The sequence below is a fragment of the Osmia bicornis genome, chromosome 15 (genome assembly GCF_907164935.1).
Source record: "Osmia bicornis bicornis chromosome 15, iOsmBic2.1, whole genome shotgun sequence".
Lineage (NCBI taxonomy): Eukaryota > Metazoa > Arthropoda > Insecta > Hymenoptera > Megachilidae > Osmia > Osmia bicornis.
The window spans coordinates 8,201,949-8,222,880 of NC_060230.1; the positions used below are offsets into that span (position 1 = coordinate 8,201,949).

The 20,932-nt window shown below is 38.5% G+C and overlaps 1 protein-coding gene across 10 annotated transcripts in view; it reads right to left on the bottom strand.

Annotated features, from left to right (window-relative positions):
* The window catches only part of LOC114876525 (TLD domain-containing protein 2), a 135,676-nt gene that overhangs the window by 65,780 nt on the left and 48,964 nt on the right, over window positions 1–20,932 (bottom strand). For 6 of the 10 annotated variants that reach the window (XM_046288922.1, XM_046288924.1, XM_029188072.2 and 3 more), the window contains exon 1: window positions 6,300–8,185. The exons of the other annotated variants lie outside the window; for them this stretch is intronic. In XM_046288922.1, the coding sequence (XP_046144878.1) occupies window positions 6,300–6,886 (587 nt within the window). In that variant the 5' untranslated portion in view covers window positions 6,887–8,185. Of the gene's footprint in view, window positions 1–6,299; window positions 8,186–20,932 lie in introns of those variants that run through there. 10 annotated transcript variants of the gene reach the window in all.

Genomic DNA, 20,932 nt, shown 5'->3' on the forward strand with positions numbered 1-20,932 from the left:
GTTTACCGGATTATAATACAGAACATGTGAAGAATTCGAGGTAATAAGAAAACAAAGTGGAGATCCAGTACAGTCACTGCGAAAATAATAGAACTCGAGAGTACAAATGATTCTAGAGGGAGAAGATAACATTAAGATGGTTCTAAGTTAATAATTATAACTACTATAAATTAATAAGGCTGAATTTAGAAGATTCCTAACTTGCAAAGTCGCGAATGGATGGCACCCTAGGTGGACGTAGAGTCGGCGACGCACGGTAATTTCCCAGAGAAACATTAAACACGTATATATAACTAATTTTCTGTGAATTATTACGAAGTTAATCTTGGCGATTCTGAACAAAAATCGAAGAAAATCTAAATTCTGTCTGTACCCGAAACACGTCTCTGATTTTCCCGGATCGAATTCCTTTCTTAAACCAGTACCTGGAGCGGCTGTACCAGTGGTAATAATAATATCCTTAACAGCACCTATAGCAAACCCCACGTACAGCATATCGAGACACTTCAGGTTCCGCTCTTTGTTCGTTGGAACCAGTCTGTACTTACACATCTCAATCCTTTCTTCTCTCATCCGGTTCGACCGGCATTCCTGGCCAAGCTTTTATCTTTCCCCGGGGTTTCTCGATCTCGAGACACACCCCGGCCGTCTGGCTTTATCGTTCGAACCCGCTAATAATCGCGTGGAATGCGGGACCGATGAAAAAAATCGCGACGATCGAGTATGCTCGTTCGATAGCCAGGAATGGTGATCAACGTGGATCTCGATTATCCTGCGGTTCGAAGCAAAGGCGCCTGGTCACCGTGTACCAGCGAATCAGAGCGTGACGCCTCGATCCGTGTTACGAGCTGCTGGCCAACGCACCGCTTCTTAGGGAAACCGTACACGCACGATGCGTAAGCGATTCGTTCTCACGAAGGGAATTTGTTTCTTGGAGAAATTACGCCAGCGTAGCCGTCGCTTTGTCTAAACGAGCCAGCGTTTTGAATACTAATGCTTCGAGTTGACGGTTAGGTGCATGCTCGCGTGCAACTTGGCTTGTAGGCGGACAACATGCTACGTTAGGATGTGCTTTGACTCTCCCTAGGCTTTTCCCAGATTCTTTTTCGATTATCTCTAGGCTTTCCCTAGGTGGACTTGGAATCTCTTTAAGTTCCCCTAGCTGAACTTGGAATCTCCTTAAGTTCCCCTAGATGGGCTTAAAATCTCCTTAAGTTCCCCTTGATGGACTTAAAACCTCATTAAGTTCCCCTAGGCGGGTTTGAAATCTCCTTAAGATTCCCTAGCTGGACTTGGAATCTCCTTAAGTTCCCTTAGATGGACTTGAAATCTCCTTAAGTTCCCCTAGCTGGACTTGGAATCTCCTTAAGTTCCCCTAGGCGGGTTTGAAATCTCCTTAAGATTTCCTAGCTTGACTTGGAATCTCCTTAAGTTCCCCTGGATGGACTTGAAACCTCATTAAGTTCCCCTAGCTGGACTTGAAATCTCCTTAAGTTCCCCTAGATGGATTTGAAACCTCATTAAGTTCCCCTAGGCGGGTTTGAAATCTCCTTAAGATTTCCTGGCTTGACTTGAAACCTCATTAAGTTCCCCTAGATGGACTTGAAACCTCATTAAGTTCCCCTAGCTGGATTTGGAATCTCCTTAAGTTCCCCTGGATGGACTTGAAACCTCATTAAGTTCCCCTAGCTGGACTTGAAACCTCATTAAGTTCCCCTAGATGGACTTGAAACCTCATTAAGTTCCCCCGGGCGGACTTGAAACCTCCTTAAGTTCCCCTAGGCGAACTTGGAATCTCCTTAAGTTCCCCTAGGCGGACTTGGAATCTCCTTAAGTTCCCCTAGGCTTCCTCTAGACATGTTTGGAATCTCCCTAAATTCTCCCTAGATTCCTCCTAAAATCATCCTATGCCCTTTCTAAGTCGAAAATGTAAATATTTGTCGATCGAGTCCGATCAAGCCGAACGAACGCACATGGCGGGTTAGCAACATATGTCCACCAGATGATTCGAACGCATATGTGCATTCATAACGTGGCAGGCGAATTAAGCGGCTTCGACACGCGGTATGCGTGCGTAAGAACGCCTTGCACTTTCTCGAGCGAACATATATATCCTTGGTACACGAGTGAACGTCACTTTCTCACAACAAATATACACGCCCTTCGCGAACAAATGTCGCTTTCTCAGTGAGCATACACACCCTTCACGGGCATATTTAATGAAGTTTCTAACATCAAGTCATTAGAAATTTCACTGGATGAATGGCAGTCGAAAGCTGGCTCTTTTACTGAAATTAATGCGATAGCAGTAATGCAATAACAGTAACGTAGCATTTAATACTTTACTTCGTTTAGAACGTTAAAAACCGGCAGAATTGTCAGAACCGAGATGAATCTACGAGATGATAAACTGTTCGTTTGTGTCGACTCAGGCTGTCGCAGATGGTACGCGATTTTTATTATAAACGCACGGTACATACAAGCAGCGGGGCTTATCGTGTTTATTATTCCAGCCGAGTCTGCTGTCACAGCGGGATGGGAGGCGTTGCGCTTTTCTTCGTTAAACTTTTGACGTCACTGGCGCGTGCATTTTCATTTTAACGGCGCTTAATAAGCTTCACTTTTCCTCCTCGTTCTGGGGTTCGTAATTTTTCAATCGATTCAACTGCTCTACGTTCCCCTAGGGGAACTACGCTACGTTCTAGCATTTAATACGATTCAATTTTCTTTATTTCTCAACGACGGTAATTAATATTTTCCAAAATATACACAAGTACCCAAACAAATTTGTAAGCTGGGAAAACTTTCGTGATCTCGCAACTGGTCAAAACAAATTGAATTCGCAAGAAACTAAGATGAGTAACTGCCAATAATAAGACCGCAAATTACGTAATCAACAGTGGTCGAAATTGTTTCCACCAGAAACGCATCTGTGCTCTCGAAAGAGGCTCGGTGCATCTCTTTGTGCACCTCTTGTTACGACTCGTAGATAAACACGTGTCGCACAAATGCATCGTGCATACGCTTATTTGCATTTCATCTGTCGTTACGACCGCATATGTACCAGCTGGTATTTTTATCGCTCCGCGTACCTACCTACGTCTATACGCGTCTTCTCGGTTCATTTATCTCTCTTATTTCACATTGTTCCTTGACTTTTTTTTCCTTGTCCACTGAATATCTAATTGGACGCGACTTCGTTGACGCACAACATACGAATTAATAGATGATCCTTCAACGGCGCGGAACGGAAAATAGCAGGCAGGAAATTGGATTCGACTTGGGCAGATTTTATCGAAAATAAATGTTTGTACGGGACATATTATGCCAACTCCACCGATCTGCTAAAAATATATTATTATGCCAGGCTGTTTTCAACCAACAAGCCGAAATCGACGTCAGGAAGTGTTAAAATTACAGAAAGGCGATCGCGGTGAATATTAAAAATTGTTATATCAAGAAAAAAAAGTGTCCTAGAGAACATCAGATGGTCCATTTGTACAAAAGCAATAGGAGATTCCGACGATAAAGGAAGATTTCTGAATCGCTTGAAAAATATTCTCGAGGAACGATCTCGTTCAGACGTTCGATCGCTGCATAAAATTTCACGATGGCTTTCAATTTGGAAAACCTTTCGTCTTTTTAGAACGATAAAGCTGACGTGAACGCCATGAATCTCGGGGAAAAAATGTGGAAAATTAACGACTCGCAATCGAACGGGGAGTGAGAGGGATGAAAAGAAGCGAACGGAAAAACGGACGTGGTTGGATTGCTAACTTGATACGAGCTCCCAATTTTTGCAAGAGTAAGTGAAAAACTGCGGATCGGATCGACCTAATTTTCTTGGTAAATTTTCCTCGTCAGCGGGAAAAAGGGAGTTCGATCGCTAAAATCAAGATATCCATAAAAAGAAAAAAAAGCAGATATCTTTGAATCGTTAAACAATTGAAATCGAGGCTCTCTCCATGGTCCGCCGTCCGAGGGGCTGAAAAATAATTCTTTGTTTTCAACGGATTCTGCCCACACGAAAATTCTCCTATACATAATTGCAAAACGAATCGTACGTGTGACACCTTCCCTCTCCAGATGTTTATTTGAATCGTGACGAAAGATTCGCAGAAAATAACTTGAGCCAGTCGAATTGGCGGGAAAACGTGCGACGCTACTTGGAACGGTCGTTAAAAAAGAAAAACAGTGTTTAGTTTGCAATAAAACGATCGAGCAATCAGATGCTGCGAAGGTCATATTTGTTATGGTAATTGAACGATCAAAACATTGGCGTTAAACGATGTCAGTCACCATCATATATATTGACGGTGAAATGTTGATAGTAGCCTTAGACGAGTAGCAATAACTGATAATCGGTAAGTAGATAATGTTTCTAACGGTGTTTTCTTGCCGCACATGTGACAGATAACGAAAACGAATAACGAGACGAATTTAACGAACTTAACTAACTCGACTACATACTTCACAATAACAGTTCTCTTAGATAAAAGCTAACCTTCGAGATAATAGGTGCAATTATAAATAAAAGTAGATATAACAGACGTCTCGAGAAAGATATCAAAAACCGTTCAACCTGTTATGGAACGCATTGCATTAGGAAATGATAAAATATGTTAACTGTCATAGTGAAAGATAGAGGTGTTTGTGGTGACTTAGACATCAATTAGAAAATAACTGAAAGTTTAAATTATTAAACGTTTTTCTAAAATTAATGGTAGAAAGGAGGAAATGAATTTTGAATAGCATTAGTTAATATTTTAAATATAAAATTTTTTATAAAAAATAAAACTAAAATAAAATTAAACATAAAAAATTTTACTATTACTATTTATAGTAATATTAATAAAATATAAAAAACATAAAAATATAAAAAATTTTAGAGGTCGACTTCCCTACAGCAATCAGATGCATATTTTTTCTATCACCATTTTGGAACGTCCTATGGCGTCACTATGATCAACAATAAACATGCATCGAATTTCAATATTTAACTTAGCGGGATTACCAAGAGGAAATTTTCCTCTTGTTTGAAGAAACAGATAAATCGAAGATAGACAACGCACTGTGCGTCAATGGAAGACTCCACTTCCGGTCTGCTATGATTTTCCCACCACCGAGATGCAATTTTTTTATCATCGAACGGTAAGGCGCAAAATTTTGTCCGCGAATGGTACGAATAGCTCAACAAATTCCTATGACATCATGTTTAGATGTAGAAACATTAACCGATGGTTTTTATTATGCGAAACACTTTCCATTCGACTACGTAATAGAAAAATAGTATGGTAGCAAGAATTCGATTATGCATACCGTTATTCAGTTCAGTTTCGTTATCATGGATGGTAAATAACACTGTCTGAAAAGTGACGCGATTCGCTCAGTTCTAGATTATAACCTCAACAGACGTCGAGCTCTCTAAATATTTACCAACTGCACCTGTTTCGCTGTTCTTTTCTTCAAATTAAATCCGCGATCGTAATCGCGCACACTGATATAACAGAGAAGAAAGAATAATAAAAGCATTGTTTGCTTTCGTTTTAGACGAAACGATACCCTTCTCGACCAGGTGGTGTGTATTGTTTCCATCGTCGTGGTAACACTGCTATCCCCTCCAAAACATTCCACTCGTTTTGTTTAACGAATTTTAGTAATTTTAGATTAGGGTAAACTTTGAATAATATTAATTTTAATAATTAATAATTCTATACTTTCTAATTGACAAGCTCGACAGTCGCCCCTAGGAGATTAATTTCCCTAGGATTAATGATTAGTGTTTCAATATGTCTGACTGAACACATCCATTTCTACCGCGGTATTTAACCCGTGAACGGAAAAGTAATTTCCAGTTCCATATAATATAAATTTAACTCTCATTAATAACACAGCATTTGAACTTGTAACAGTAATGCATTTTATGTATTTTTTAATAAAAAAATAAAAGGGGTCAGTTGTTTATACTGACAAGAAATCGCTACTGGAAATATCAGCCCTGCACTTTGAACAACGATTTACTCGCTTTAATTGGATGTAAACAGAATCGCATCCGTTATGTTACGAGCAGAGTCGAGATAACCAAACGAGAACCGGTCCAACACGAAATTATCGATGCGAAAGTGTGAAACAACGTCCCGTTCGGGCCAGCGTACATATAACGATACTCTACATCCCGCCATTTTATTTGCGTTTCAACTGGCACGATCCAGTTAGTCGAAGAATACATCGAATTGCAATTTGCTAATGGTAACCAACAAGTTTTCATCACGATAGAAGAATAAAAATGATGCAATTACCTGGCGACGGAGTCAGGTACGAATATATTCCACCATGAGGGTCTCTTCTGTCTGGCTTGCGTGTACAATCCATCGGTGCTTCCAACTTGCGTCGGTACACCGGCGATCCCTTTTCTCCTTTTACGATCAAGTTTCGCTGGTTTGACGAGAGGATGCCAGGATTTTCTACGTCCTTTCTTCCCCTCGAGATCCGCCTTGATTCTCTCGTTCTCAAGCACCTCCTGATTCTCCTCGAGGAGATCCTGAGACACGTAAAACACCGAGCCTCGTCTACTGCTCTCGCTGGCTCGTCTCTTCTCCTTTTGGCTTTGTTTCGCGTTTTCTTTTTCCTCCGCGACGCTACCGCGTCGTGCCTTCTGGAACAAGCTGTCCTTACGGGCCTTCAGATCCTCCAGAACACTGTGCCTCCTTCCCTTATTGTCACGCAAGATAGCGCTCGAGTCCCTTTTACCGACAGCGCCGATCAACTTCGCGAACGAAGACTCTTCTTCCATCATGATCGAGGGGATCGAATTGGTGGAGGCGAATTTTGTGGTCGTGTGACCGTTATTCTGTGTCTCGTTGCTTATGTACATCTTGCTTTCCATGCTAATTAATCCTTTACCCTTTGAATCACTCCTAATCTGACACGCTATAGAATATCTTAAATTTAGTATAACGATCCCATTTCTTCATACACTTAAAGGTTATGATAACAGCACCGACACTCGCGAACGATCTCTTCGAAACACTGTACACATCTAAGGTAGCCACCCAAGACTCGCGATCATTTTTTTCATCCCGGGAAACACGGAAGGTACAGAGCCGCGTACCGTTAAGGCGCGATCGGCATTATTCCATCGCCGGTGAAAGCAGCCACGGCGGCGTACCGAGTGACCGCCTTTTCACTCCCCGTGAAACGTGCTATCGGCACCGATGTGTGTATACACCAAGAACCTGTGTGTCGCGTCGTATCGTATCGTATCGTATCGTATCGTATCGTATCGACCTGTCCACCGGGAGGTATGTTCACCAGGGAACCAGCTTCGAGGCGCGAGCTCTAAGAACACACTAAGGATCGTTGACCCGGAGGAATCGCGCGAACCAGAACCAGCCCTGACGGTCAACCGACTAGCTCTACCACCTTCTTCTTCTCCGTACGTTTCCTTCGATCGTTTGTTTCTTCGTTTGCCCGTATATTTATCTAGCGACTCGAACCCCCGCTCGGAAACTCGTTCCCAATAGTACGTAAGATTTTACACCGTCAAACTGGTCGACCTTTCCTCGAACACCGACCATGCAAATGGTGTGCCGGTCTCCTCGATTTCGCGATAACGGTTTCCTGATCGCAGCACACCAACGAAACGAACTTTCCTCGGTAAAAGCGTGCAACTCACCCGCTTAAACAATTTACACGATGAAACTTGGAGAAAGGATAATTCTTTTTTTAGGTTAACGAAACTCTGTTCAGTGGTACGTTGTCTCCTGGCGGCTTTAGCACTGTAAAATCCTGAAGGTGAACTGAGCTTGGCCCGACCAGGGCGGCGAAACCGAACACTCGTCCTTTCTCATCACAACAACGGAATTTCTTGTGTCTTCACTGAATCAAAGCACGCGATCGACTAACGGATAAACACGCGTGCGACGCGCGATCCTTTCTGTGTATGTGTACTTTCTTGTAATGGTGGCAATAACGCGGGAAAGGAGAGGGGAGAGCTTCAACCGAAAATCGGCTACTTTCTCTCACTTTGTTTCTTATGCTTATTTTTTTTTCTTTCGTTCGCGCGACTGCTACACAACGCGACCGCGACGACAACAGCCTGGGTCGCGATAAATCGAGATATATTCAGGCACGCTCGAATCGACAGGCCGTCGCGAGAATCGAGTATCGCAGCGACTAACCGAGAACGAAGCGGACTGCTTGTATTTATACACGGTGAGGCACTCGGCCGGGACTGTCTCTTCGGGCGCATCCCCCACCTCCACGACCAACTACCCAACAAGAAGAAACACGCATCAGAAGACTCATGACTTTGTGGTCTTTCGATGCTTTACAAACAGCCTTTTTTCCTCATTTTATTTCGTTTTATTTTTATTTTCTTGCGGAGATAATATCGTCGGGCTGCTTGAAACGATTGTCCAGCCGACAGAGAAAGAGCCACGGTCGGTGAAGGATAAGACGCTTCGCCTTCTCCAACCCCCTTTATTTTTTCTTTTCTATTCATTAAATTTGTACAAATTAAACTTTGCAATACCAAGAAAGAGGGTATTTACTTAATAAAATTTTCTGGGAATAAAAAGTTGAAAATCTTCAAATTCTAAGATCGCAAATTTAATTCCCTGTTAAAATGTCAAACAAGAATGTTTGAGTTCCTTTTTTAATCGTTATCACCTTGAATGCCGTGCAACATAAAAATGCCGAGGCAAACAGAAAATTATTCCGAAGCAAACAATATCAAAGAATTTTTCATTGGAAGCTTATTCACAAAAGCTCAACGACAGGTATATCGATAACAATTATAAGTGATTCTGTGATAAGAGAAACAATAGACAATTATCCGGCTAAACGAGCATTTGCGTGTTTCGAATCATTTTTCGAAACGAATTAATAGGAGATACAAGATTATCATCGTTATTACTTAAACGTTATCAGCTATTTTCTTCGTCTTTACTCGTTTCATTTCACGCAATCGACAGTACTAACAATAAGACGTAGGGGAAAAAATGTCAACCAAGGTTTCTTTCGACGATTATGATACATAATTAAAAAACAAAACAAAAAAATCTAGAACGATGGGTATACATAAATTGAGAAAGTATGGACAGTCGATCTGACGACGAGGATTCTTATAGACTCTGCGCCTAGGAAAAGGTGCCTGAAAAGAATGCGTCTGATTGGTCGCCTCTCTACCACAATTGACACGTGGTTTCGGGCATGACGTACTATTGGTCGAAATAGTCACGTGTACTGATTGGGCTCGTATAAAACAAGGGAGCCGACGGTGTAGGTGTAAGTTTCCCCTTAGCCTTGTACTACCCCAAGTGCCATATTTTTTGGCAAGGACAGTATGTAGGTTATTTCACAAAATTTTTATGACTCTATGTCCGAGACGATGCGAAGATGGCACGTGCTTGATTTTACCTTGATAAAAACTGCAACGATTGTTGAAATATTTCCGACTCATTCTGATAAAATTTCAATGAATTCTTGAATTCACAATGTGAGAACCAATAATGGAATTAATAAAGAATTGAAAGAAGTGGGTGACCCCGGTGTGAATGTTCAAACGACAGTGCCGTGAGTAAAAATAGTAGAAAAGTTTGCACTGTTAACGAATAAAGAGGACAGAAAGGAACGTCTAGCGAACACAAAGTCCGTCTTACGAAACTGGTTATGTACTCGGAAAGTTGACGCTCTAACTGCAACGCTTTGCAAATCACGAAAGTCTCGTGCACACAAGAAACGTTGCGATTAATGACGAAATAAATTTTCGCCGGTTCGCATGCCGCTTATCTATCAGTCTCGATAAAGATTTTCACTGATAATAACGATAAATAACGTTGAGCTTCACGGGTCAGCTCTCAATGATGCATGAAGAAAGCAAATAACGAGATGATACCTTTCTCTGGTAGAAACACAGGAAGTAATCGTGGCAAAACACCTTTCAAACTATATATCTAGCAATCGTAACTCATTTCATAATACGGTTCTCGCTTAATACCCTCGTTATTCAACTTCAAATCGACGAACCACCTTTGCTTGTTACCTAACTTTGTTGCACACATTAATCTTAATGTCATGGAATGTGAAGTGACTAGGATGAATTTCATTATTTCATTCTAAATTTATTTTATTTTTATTAAGATAATTGTAATAATTAATACTCAAAATACCTAATCCTTAATCATCAGTATCTAAAATACTTAATATTTAATATTCAGTACCTAAAATATCTAATGCCTAATATGAAGTACTTAAAACACCTAAACCTAATGCTTAATATTCAGTATCTAAAATACCTAATGCTTAATATTCAGTATCTAAAGTACCTAATGCTTAATACCCAATACCAAGAATACCGAGTACTCAATATCTAATGCCTAATACCCTATATCTAAAATACCTAATACTTAATATTCAGTACCTAAAATATCTAATGCCTAATACCCGGTACCAAGAATACCGAGTACTCAATATCTAATGCCTAATACCCTATATCTAAAATACCTAATACTTAATATTCAGTACCTAAAATATCTAATGCCTAATATGAAGTACTTAAAACACCTAAACCTAATGCTTAATATTCAGTACCTAAAGTACCTAATGCCTAATACCCGGTACCAAGAATACCGAGTACTCAATATCTAATGCCTAATACCCTATACCTAAAATACCTAATACTTAATATTCAGTACCTAAAATATCTAATGCCTAATATGAAGTACTTAAAACACCTAAACCTAATACTTAATATTCAGTATCTAAAATACCTAATGCTTAATATTCAGTACCTGAAGTACCTAATGCCTAATACCCAGTATTAAGAATACCGAGTACTCAATATCTAATGCCTAATACCCTATATCTAAAATACCTAGCACCTAATATCTAATACCTTACACGCAATACCTCTTACCAACCACCTAATATCCCATTCATCATTGGCTATAATAGAATGTCTTATATCAACCAATCCATAAAAGAAAAACTGAAGTAAGGTACGGTACAAGTGTCGCGCAAACTGGCGATAATATATTCACGTAGTTAGACTGGTTCCCAAGCCGCAAAATTCCACCACAACTCGATTCAGTGGTTATGCAACAGACGATATCGTGCATGTGCGATTCGTGACCGTGCCACGAGACGGTTTTTCGTCGCGATATGACTTTGACCCAATTTATCGGCACGGGAACAACCGGATGACCCGGTCGAGCTTTTTTCAAAGATACCGTACGACTTTTGAGAAAGAAGTCGAATCACCGTTGACTTGGAACGTTGACGAAACGCACCAGGTGTTAATCGATTTTCTCCGCGGTTCGATCGAGCGATTTTGCGTTCGCATTCGCAGCGCTAAAACCGGCCAGTCTGCAGGGACGAACGAGTTAATTGGCTGAATCGAATTAAGAGCTAGCCGGTATTTTCATCGCTACAATTCGTCTAATTGGGCGCGGACGAATTGACCAATTGTTTCCACTAGTTTGCACGTACGTCTCTGGTTAACACAGAGGAGCCTTGCTCGAGAAAGAACGGCGATGCGCCATTTTTTCAGGCGAAAATTTCATTGCAACTGTGAAAGTTTTGAGAATTTTGAAAATTTCAATTTTACCACCTTGAATACAATTTTGTTAATAACAAAAACATGTATTTTGTTGCTTATCAACAATGATCCGAGTTCGAGGAACACTTGAAACGTTAGCAGGAATAAAAAAGATTAGAGATATTTGGAGAAATCGATTTAATCAATTTATTAAAATTAATGGTACCACTTATGCCATTTTTTATCTTTAGTTTTTGGAATCATATTATCACTTGAAACCTCTCAACAATTATCACTATTTATCATTGAAACAGTTGCTGTTTCTATATTTTTTCAAATTCATTCGCTAAGTAGCTGAACGACAAGAGTTTGGAAAGATAAAAATGTATTAAACTGATTAAGCTGATCTCTGCAATCTTTCTACAGCTTTTCATAGAAATGTGACTGAGAGATCAGAGGTCGTTCCATTACAATGAAAGGGGGCCGTGACATGAAAAAGAGTAAAAACAATGGTGTATAATAAAGACAAGAGCGTAGAAGAGTAGAGAAATAACAAAGCGCAGATTCATCCTCCAATCTGGTGAGCAACAAACGTCCCTACCGTACTTACTGTCTGATGGAATAATTTCATGCATTAAAGAGACGAGAGTCTCTACCAGCGTGCAGCTTTATCAGTTAGCCGCTTATCAACGACCTCACGTATCCCGAGACAGGTTTATGACTCGGCTACTGAAATCGCAAACGAGTAGATCTCTTTTACATCGAACGGGCAAACGTTCAACTTCGTTTCACGTTTCTTCGAACCTCGTTCGAATAGGTCTCACCTATGTCAGTATTCTTTATCTCGTTTCGACGAAATCTCACGTCGTTGTTTCTGATCAGGAAATGCAGGAACCAGATTCAAGACACGTGTGCGACAGAACAAACAACGCTGATTTGTCACTTGGCGAACCTGTTTCGTTCCGACTGGAAGTCGAGTTTGCAGATACGAAGATATTCGATTGTTGTGCTCGTGTTTATTCCGATCCGCAAATGTGGGAAACAGGTATCGTGAAATCATTCGAGGGACCAGGATTTGGAATTCGAAAACATTTGGACTGCCCCCCTTTCAGATTTTAAAATTCTCAAATTCCCAGATTCCCAACTTTCGAAATTCTGCAGTTATAAAATTCTCAGATTTCCAAATTCTCAAATTTCGAAATTCTGCAGCTTTAAAATTCCCAGATTCCCAAATTCCCAAATTTCGAAATTCTGCAATTCTAAAATTCCCACATCCCCAAATTCCCAAATTTCGAAATTTTGCAGTTTTAAAATTCCCAGATTCTCAAATTCCCACATCCCCAAATTCCCAAATTTCGAAATTCTGCAGCTTTAAAATTCCCAGATTCCCAAATTCCCAAATTTCGAAATTCTGCAATTCTAAAATTCCCACATCCCCAAATTCCCAAATTTCGAAATTTTGCAGTTTTAAAATTCCCAGATTCTCAAATTCCCACATCCCCAAATTCCCAAATTTCGAAATTTTGCAGTTTTAAAATTCCCAGATTCTCAAATTCCCAAATTTCGAAATTCTGCAGTTCTAAAATTCTCAGATTCCCAAATTCCCAAATTTCGAAATTCTGCAGTTCTAAAATTCCCAAATTTCGAAATTCTGCAGTTCTAAAATTCCCAGATTCCCAAATTCCCAAATTCTGCAGTTCTAAAATTCCCAGATTCCCAAATTCCCAAATTTCGAAATTCTGCAGTTCTAAAATTCCCAGATTTCCAAATTCCCAAATTTCGAAATTCTGCAGTTCTAAAATTCCCAGATTCCCAAATTCCCAAATTTCGAAATTCTGCAGTTCTAAAATTCTCAGATTCCCAAATTCCCAAATTTCGAAATTCTGCAGTTCTAAAATTCCCATATTCAAAATTATAGAATTCCAAAAGTCCAAAATTCTGTGATCTATCCCACCCTCCCCGAAAGATCCTAGTTACACTAATGGCTCTAGTGCACGAAAATGGCTAAATCACAAAGTTGTAAAATATCAAGAGAGGCAGAGAAGATTGGTAAAACAGCTGGAAGCAACGGCAACTTTCACTCTCGTCTGGTGAAAGAAAAAACGAACTGTCGTTCGCGAGCGTTTGCCCAATCCGTCGAGCAATTGTTTCTGGAGCAGAGCGCGTTATTACGAGAAGATTTCAACTTCGAAAGCTTCTCGGTTCATCGGGTTATCTATCCGCGATGGCTGTTGCCCTTAAGATCTACCCTCCGCTCCGATAGCCGAGCGATTCCGCTTTTGCGTTTCATTTTTGTTCTGATACGTGCAGAGAAAATTGAGAGACTGTTGATTATGGTGTTCGCGGAGGGCAATTTTCTTCTTCGTGAAAGATAATCGAACGAGAACGTGTATGGAAGAAAAGAAAAAGAAAAGGGTATGAAGATGCACGAGCGCAGTACGTGCTGTAAAATCTAAAGCGATTTTCAATAGCTTATCAGAAGAATAATTAAAAAAAAAAAAATTAAATTAAATTAGAATTATTATATCAGGTAGTTGTAACTCAATTGAAAACTTATTTGAAAGTAAAAAAGTCAGTCATGATTTGATAAGATTTCAAAATGTTATTCCAAAATGACACTCGTGACGTGTCAATTTAAAGCCTAAGGTTTGATGAAAATAACCATATAGTAAACCTTTCTATAATAATTTTCATATAAATTAAAAATATTTCTTGATAAAGACGTCGTTATAGGCATCAAGGTAAGTACACTCGCGATCAAAGCAAATATTAATTCAAATTTCCCTCCACGTGAAAGTTCATGCACAAGTGGAGATCCGCCACAAGCCTATGCATACAGTGAGAGGTAAAAGTGAGTAGACACTGTTCAAAATAGAATACCTCGGTTAAAATTGGACCAGATAACTTGAGGCTTTTTGAGAAGCAATTAAAATTAATTCACTAGAATATGTATTTTTATCGTTTTAAAAAATTACAATTTGTTGAAATCGTGAAAAAAAATAGTGAATGGTAATTTTTCAACATTTTTATGCGAATGATTTTAAATGAAAATTTAAAATATGTCTTTCGTAGATTCAGATAAGTTATGTGTATGCTGAAAATTTCATCGAGATCGGTCAACGCATTTAAAAGTTATAAATAATTAAAATTTTCGAAAATCTTGACTTTTCATCTAACAATAAGAACGGAACTAGTCGCGTAGCATACACATAGCTTATCTAAATCTACGAAAGACATATAGGTAAGTCTCGATTAATGCGAGTTCACATAGTGCGAATTTTAAAATGATACCAGGTCGCATTTAAGGGGGGACACTTAATTAGAAGCATGAAATTTAGCAGATTTTTAAAGATTTTTTTTACAGAATATCAATTGTTCAATCTTTTTGTAACTTAAAAGCTTATTTATTATATATTTAAGTTTCTACAAAATATTTTTGGTTCTTGAAAAAATATAAGAATGGCGGAGTTTCGGGATATTTTCCGCGGCGTGAGTTCCAAAACGGCGGAAATTGTAGCGACCGCATCGTTTATCTGAAATATATTAACTGAATTTGTTTTAGTTTCTATTTAAACTAAAAAAATTGTATGAAATTTAAAAACTACAGAAATGGCAGATTAAAAACCAAAAACGTCAAGTTTTCCGCAGTAATTTTGCAATAAAAAAGTACTTTGTTTTAATGATTTTCAAAATTAGTTTAGTTTAAACAGAAACTACAAGTCTTAACTACTAAAACAAATTCGGTTCATATATTTCAGATGAACGATACGGTCGATACAGTTCCCGCTGTTTTGGAACTCACGTTGTAGAAAATGTCCTAAAATTCCAGCATTCTTAAATTTTTTCAAGAAACCAAAATATTTTGTAGAAACTTAAATATATAATAAATACGCATCTAAGTTACAAAAAGATTGAACAATTGATATTCTGTAAAAAAGATCTTTAAAAATCTGCTTTTCATGCTTCTAATTGAGTGTCCCCCCTTGCAAAGAAAAATTCAGTTAATGCGAGGCTTGCGAGACTTTTTTCGATCCAGACATGCAAATTAACAGAGACTTTGATAAAATACTGCGGGTTAAAAAAGTGCAATCAATACTGTTAAAATACTTAAAAAAATAATGAACATGTTTATGCTATTATAATTTAATAATATACGTATGAAAGGTATATTTCAAAATTTTGATCGTATATTTTCTTTAACTAACAACAAGAACCAATTCCTATATTTCAAGTATTCGAATAATACGAATTCAAATAATGCGAACAATTTTCTGGATTTATTACTCGCACTAATCGAGACCTACCTGTATTTTAAATTTTCATTATAGACTCACATAGAAAAGTTGAAAAATTACCATTCACTATTTTTTTTTCACGATTTCAACAAATTGTAATTTTTTAAAACGATAAAAATACATATTCTAGTGAATTAATTTTTATAGCTTCTCAAAAAACCTCGAGTTATTTAGTCGAATTTTAACCAAGGTATTCTATTTTGAACAGTGTCTACTCACTTTTGCCTCCCACTGTATATGTATTGAGGCCTCCACCCTTCCGGCGTCAGTCTCCTCAGGACTGCCTAAGGGAAAGGGTGGGTGCCCGGGAAAGGGCAGAAACTCCGGACACCGCCATTTTTACTGAAGAAGCCTGATTTAATCGCGAGTACACGCGAAGAAAAAGAAGTGCATCATTAACGATCGGATCGATTGTTCGATTACGTAATTAAACTGTTGCACGGACACGGTGAAAGTCTTTGACCGATAAAAAACGAATCATTTCATCGTACCTTCGGACTTCAGAACATGACCTATCGCGTTTAATACGTATAAAATCGTGATCTGTTTTTTCATTCTTTTATCATTCTATCGCGGGGGATGGATTAAAAATAAATTTCTTTTCTTCTTTCGGTTTCATCGGCGATCGTCCACGGAAACGCAACGATAAGGCGATTACCGAACGGTATCCGTCGAATCGAGCCGGGATTACTGAATCATACATATGTATATTGAAATTCGCTGATAGGAAAACTGACAAATCTCGATTTTTAATTTAAACGAGAAAATAAACTGAAAATTTAACTCTTGTTCGAATTACAGAAACAGAGCTCCAAAAGCTTCTGCTGTAATCTCGTCGAGTTTTGTAAATTAGGGAATCGTTCAATTTTTATAGAAAAATTATTTCTGCAAGGAAAAGAACGTCTTTTATCAAATGATCGTTCCGTCGACAAATAGCGATTAAAGATCGACTTAAGCCGCGAAACACGTGAAGACTGTAGAAAGTGATAATAAAATTCTGTTATCGGAAGAACGTTGATGTAATATCGTGACGAATTATACCTTCTATTTACCATTTTATCACTTTTCGTAACGATAAAAATGTTTGTCAATTTTCGTATTTTATGATTTCCCACCTTCGCTGATGAAATGATAGTACTATATCAATTAAAAAGAGGAAACCCAGGGTGACAGACACGGTATAGTCGGCCCTGGAAATTAACGAGGATCAAGTTAAGAGACTGTCCCATGGATTTTTATTGTTTACAGTGACATTCGTTATCAACTGATCGTGATTCTTATCGTTGGATAACCGAGTAGGTGTCATCTGACAGCTTCGAGAAAAATTAATTTTGTTTTTCTGTCGACTCGAATTATGTAAACACGCTATTCCAAATAAAAAGTAAAAAAAAATAACTTGTTAATTAAGGAAAAATTCCCGTTAATCCAGGAATCAAGAAACGATCTAAAGATTTTTCAAATTCAGCTTTCAAGATGGGATTACGATAAGTGGATTGATTACACGGGTTTTTATCAGATGATATTTTTTCTTTTTCATTTTATTGCAACAATAATTCCTTGATGAATTGAAGCTTCTCGAAAAAAATATTCTTGAAACGATTAAAAGAGAGAGATTGAGCGTCGATTGATCTCTTCGATCGATCTACATACATATACCAACTCTGTGGAGATAAGATATTTATACACGAGTATTCAATTCAAGTGACTCACGTGTTGTGACTCATGTATCATCGATGTTTTCCATCAGACGCGAATTCTCTCTGACGAATTCTCCTCGATTCTGTTTATTTCTTAACAAATAAATTGGGGAATATTAAAAAAAAAAAAAAAAATACATTTTTAACCGTCTTCGAAAAAGGAGGAGGTTATTCAATTCGATCAGTATATATGTTTTTTTTGGGGCTTTTTTTCTAGGAAAGGGTGGCAATTTTCAAGGAAAAATATCATCCCTTAAATTAGAATGTTATTTGTTTTTATTATTCCAGAAAATTAGAAGGGGATGAATTATGTTTTTCTTCGGCAATGGAATAATGATGATGCTAATGTAAATGTTAAGGATTTTATGAATATTCCTGGCATGCTCGATGCAATCCAAACGCTGCAAGGAAAATACACGAACAGCCACGATTTCCAGATCCACCCTGGATTCCTTTGGAAATGAAAACATTGTGTAAACCGTGCACGATTTGCGGCCACGACAGCCGAGAAAACAACAGAAGTTTAAACGACGAATTTAACGCCGCTCGTACGTCTTCCTCAAACTTTATCGACTCCTAAACAAAGCCATTCCAGATTTTTTTGTTCGTCGGAAACGTTCAAAAGTACACTTGTTTCTTTTCTCTACAGAAATTAAGGTTGTTGTGTACGTCGGTGGGTGTGAGGATTGAATGTATAATCTTCCTTAAAAAGGCTTGCTTTATTATAAAACTATTACAAGGAAATATAATGGATGCGATGTGCATCTTGCGTGCACGTAAACGAGACTGCGAGACTCTCCGGTCTCTCCAAACAAAAGAAAAAGGAAAAAGGAACGAGGCTGCTTCGAACGCGCGACACTAACAGAGGTCAAATTCTGAAGCTTTAAAATAAAAGAAAGGGTATAGCCGGATAAGATGGTCAAAAGTGCCCCCAAACCAAATTCGACTTGCTATGAACCATTCGATAGGTGATAAAAAAAAAAACAGTCTGTGCCAAATTTCAACCCTGTATCTCATCTGGGAGAGTAGTTACGGGTAAAAATGTGATTGCGGGGTGTTTGGCCAATTTCTCCTATTTAATGACATTCGAAAATTCTGAAAAAAATCAGAGACATTTCTACTTGTGAGGCACATATCACAGAATTTTTTCAGATTTTTATATTGAAAACTGAAGCCGTGAAAAATCAAAAACGACGAAAAATTCTGAAAAATGGCGATTTTGTATTGAAGGAGATGAGGTCCTACGATCATATTTTTTTTATAATTGTATATTATTGATACTATCATCCTCAATTTTTTTCAGATTTTTGGCAGGGGTGCGCCATAGTTAAAAAAATTAAAAACCGATTTTTTCGCTGTTTTTTGCGTGTTAGAGTTACTTATTCGACGAATTTTCGTCTGTTAATTATCAAATACATGGTATATACACTGTTCAATGTTTTCACATGCAGTGGAATAGAATAGGAATTAAAGTAAACAAAACTAATTGATAAAAGTATCAAATTATCATCGCGATCGAATCATTAGAAGCATTGAATCAATTTACGAACTTTAAACGTTGTTCCCTCTTTATCGTTGATGTTTTCGATCAAGAAGCTGGAAAGTTCATGCTTCCATCTTATAAAAGAAGATGGTTTCACCGGATAATCGAATGGCGAACGTGTTTGATGTGGCACACGTTCGAAACTACTCCCTCTTAATTTTATTATCAAGCATTTCGGCATCCTATTCCGAAGAGGCGGAAGCCCAGGAATTTTGTCGGGCTTGTAGAGGTGTGCAAGTACTCGATTTATTCGAGTACTCGAAATTCGAGCCGAGTCGATCGCTTGAATTTGCCGAACTACTCGAAATCGTCGAACTGTTTGATATAAAAGCGAGCAACTCGAAAAATTCGAACTACTCGAATATATTCGAGCAGATGTTGAACCTAAAACATGTGTAACATCTGCTCGAATATATTCGAGTAATTCGAATTTTTCGAATTGCTCGCTTTTATATCAAACAGTTCAACGATTTCGAGTACTTCGGCAAATTCCAGCGATCGACTCGGCTCGAACAATCGAAGCGAGTTCAGCTCGACTTGTAAATTACGAGTACTCGCACACCTCTACGGGCTTGGCCGAGAACCCATAGATCCATGGAAATCTATAGGGAGGAGAGCATCGCTATTTTCGCTGCGAAAGCCTACCATGCTCGGTACTGTACATACGCATGCAATAAAACACTTACGAGTCGCATAAGGGGCATAATACATGATTCAGCATGGGTTTCCTTTGTCGCAAATTCATCGAAGCGAGCTTAACGAACGCAACGGGCCGAATTTCCATTGGCATTTCGAGGATGCCTCTCGCTGTATATACTTACGTGCCGGAAGTGGCCGAAGACGTGCAGAGCGTACGGGACAGAAAGTTTACTCACCTGGAACAGCGAAAAAGAAAGACAATGAGAGTGGGATGATTAATCTGTTTCTCGTTTATGATTTTATGGGGTTCGGGCGAAGGAACCCTGTTTGTGCGCGCGTTTAAATCGCCGCTTGTATCGCTCGCGCTTTAAAACCTTTAGGCGTTCTTTCTTTTATACATAAATATTGGGTAATTATTTAGATTACCATGATTTTTAAATATGTTGTAGAAATCATCATTTTTCGAGACATTTTCGAAAAACTGTCGAAACCAATCCATTGAATTCTGACTGTTCGTGTGCGTCCGTGTTACATCTTACACGCGTTAGTATGCGATCGTCGCTTTTCACGGCAACCGACACCAAAATTATACATACGTATATGCATATTTAACGGGTGGGCTTAAAAACTAAATTTAACTAATTTTCATGATTTTGAATCTTAGTCTGTGTGTCTGGTCGCTTAACGGCAAAATATCTCGAAAACTAAGGCCGAGCGGCGGTTATATGCACAGGAAAAAGTTTACAACATACGTAAAAATCATTGAAATCGAAGATGCCGTCCGTAATCTAAATAATTACCAAATATTGTTTTTCTAGAGCAGTGTTTCCCAAACGTTCGAGATCTGCGTATCCCTTCTATAATTTTCCTAACACTTTAATAACAAAATATATTTATTTTTTCCTTTTTTAGTACATAAACAAAATAATAATAAACGTAAACGTACCCCCAGCAAACTCTTCCCGTCCCCCAGGGGGTACGCTTTGGGAAACACTGTTCTAGAGAAACGAAACGTTTCAGGTGGTAAACGGAAACTGTGTTTCATACACAGGACTCAGAAATGACAAAATTAGTTTAACGAATCCTCTAAAAATAGTCGAAATTGCGTTGCTGTGTATAATTTCCACGGAGCCAGATTGAAAGGGAACAATCGAACGTTCGACGAAGGTTTCTGAACGCGACCAGAGTAGCGTCGCAATCACGTTGCATCCTATTGTTT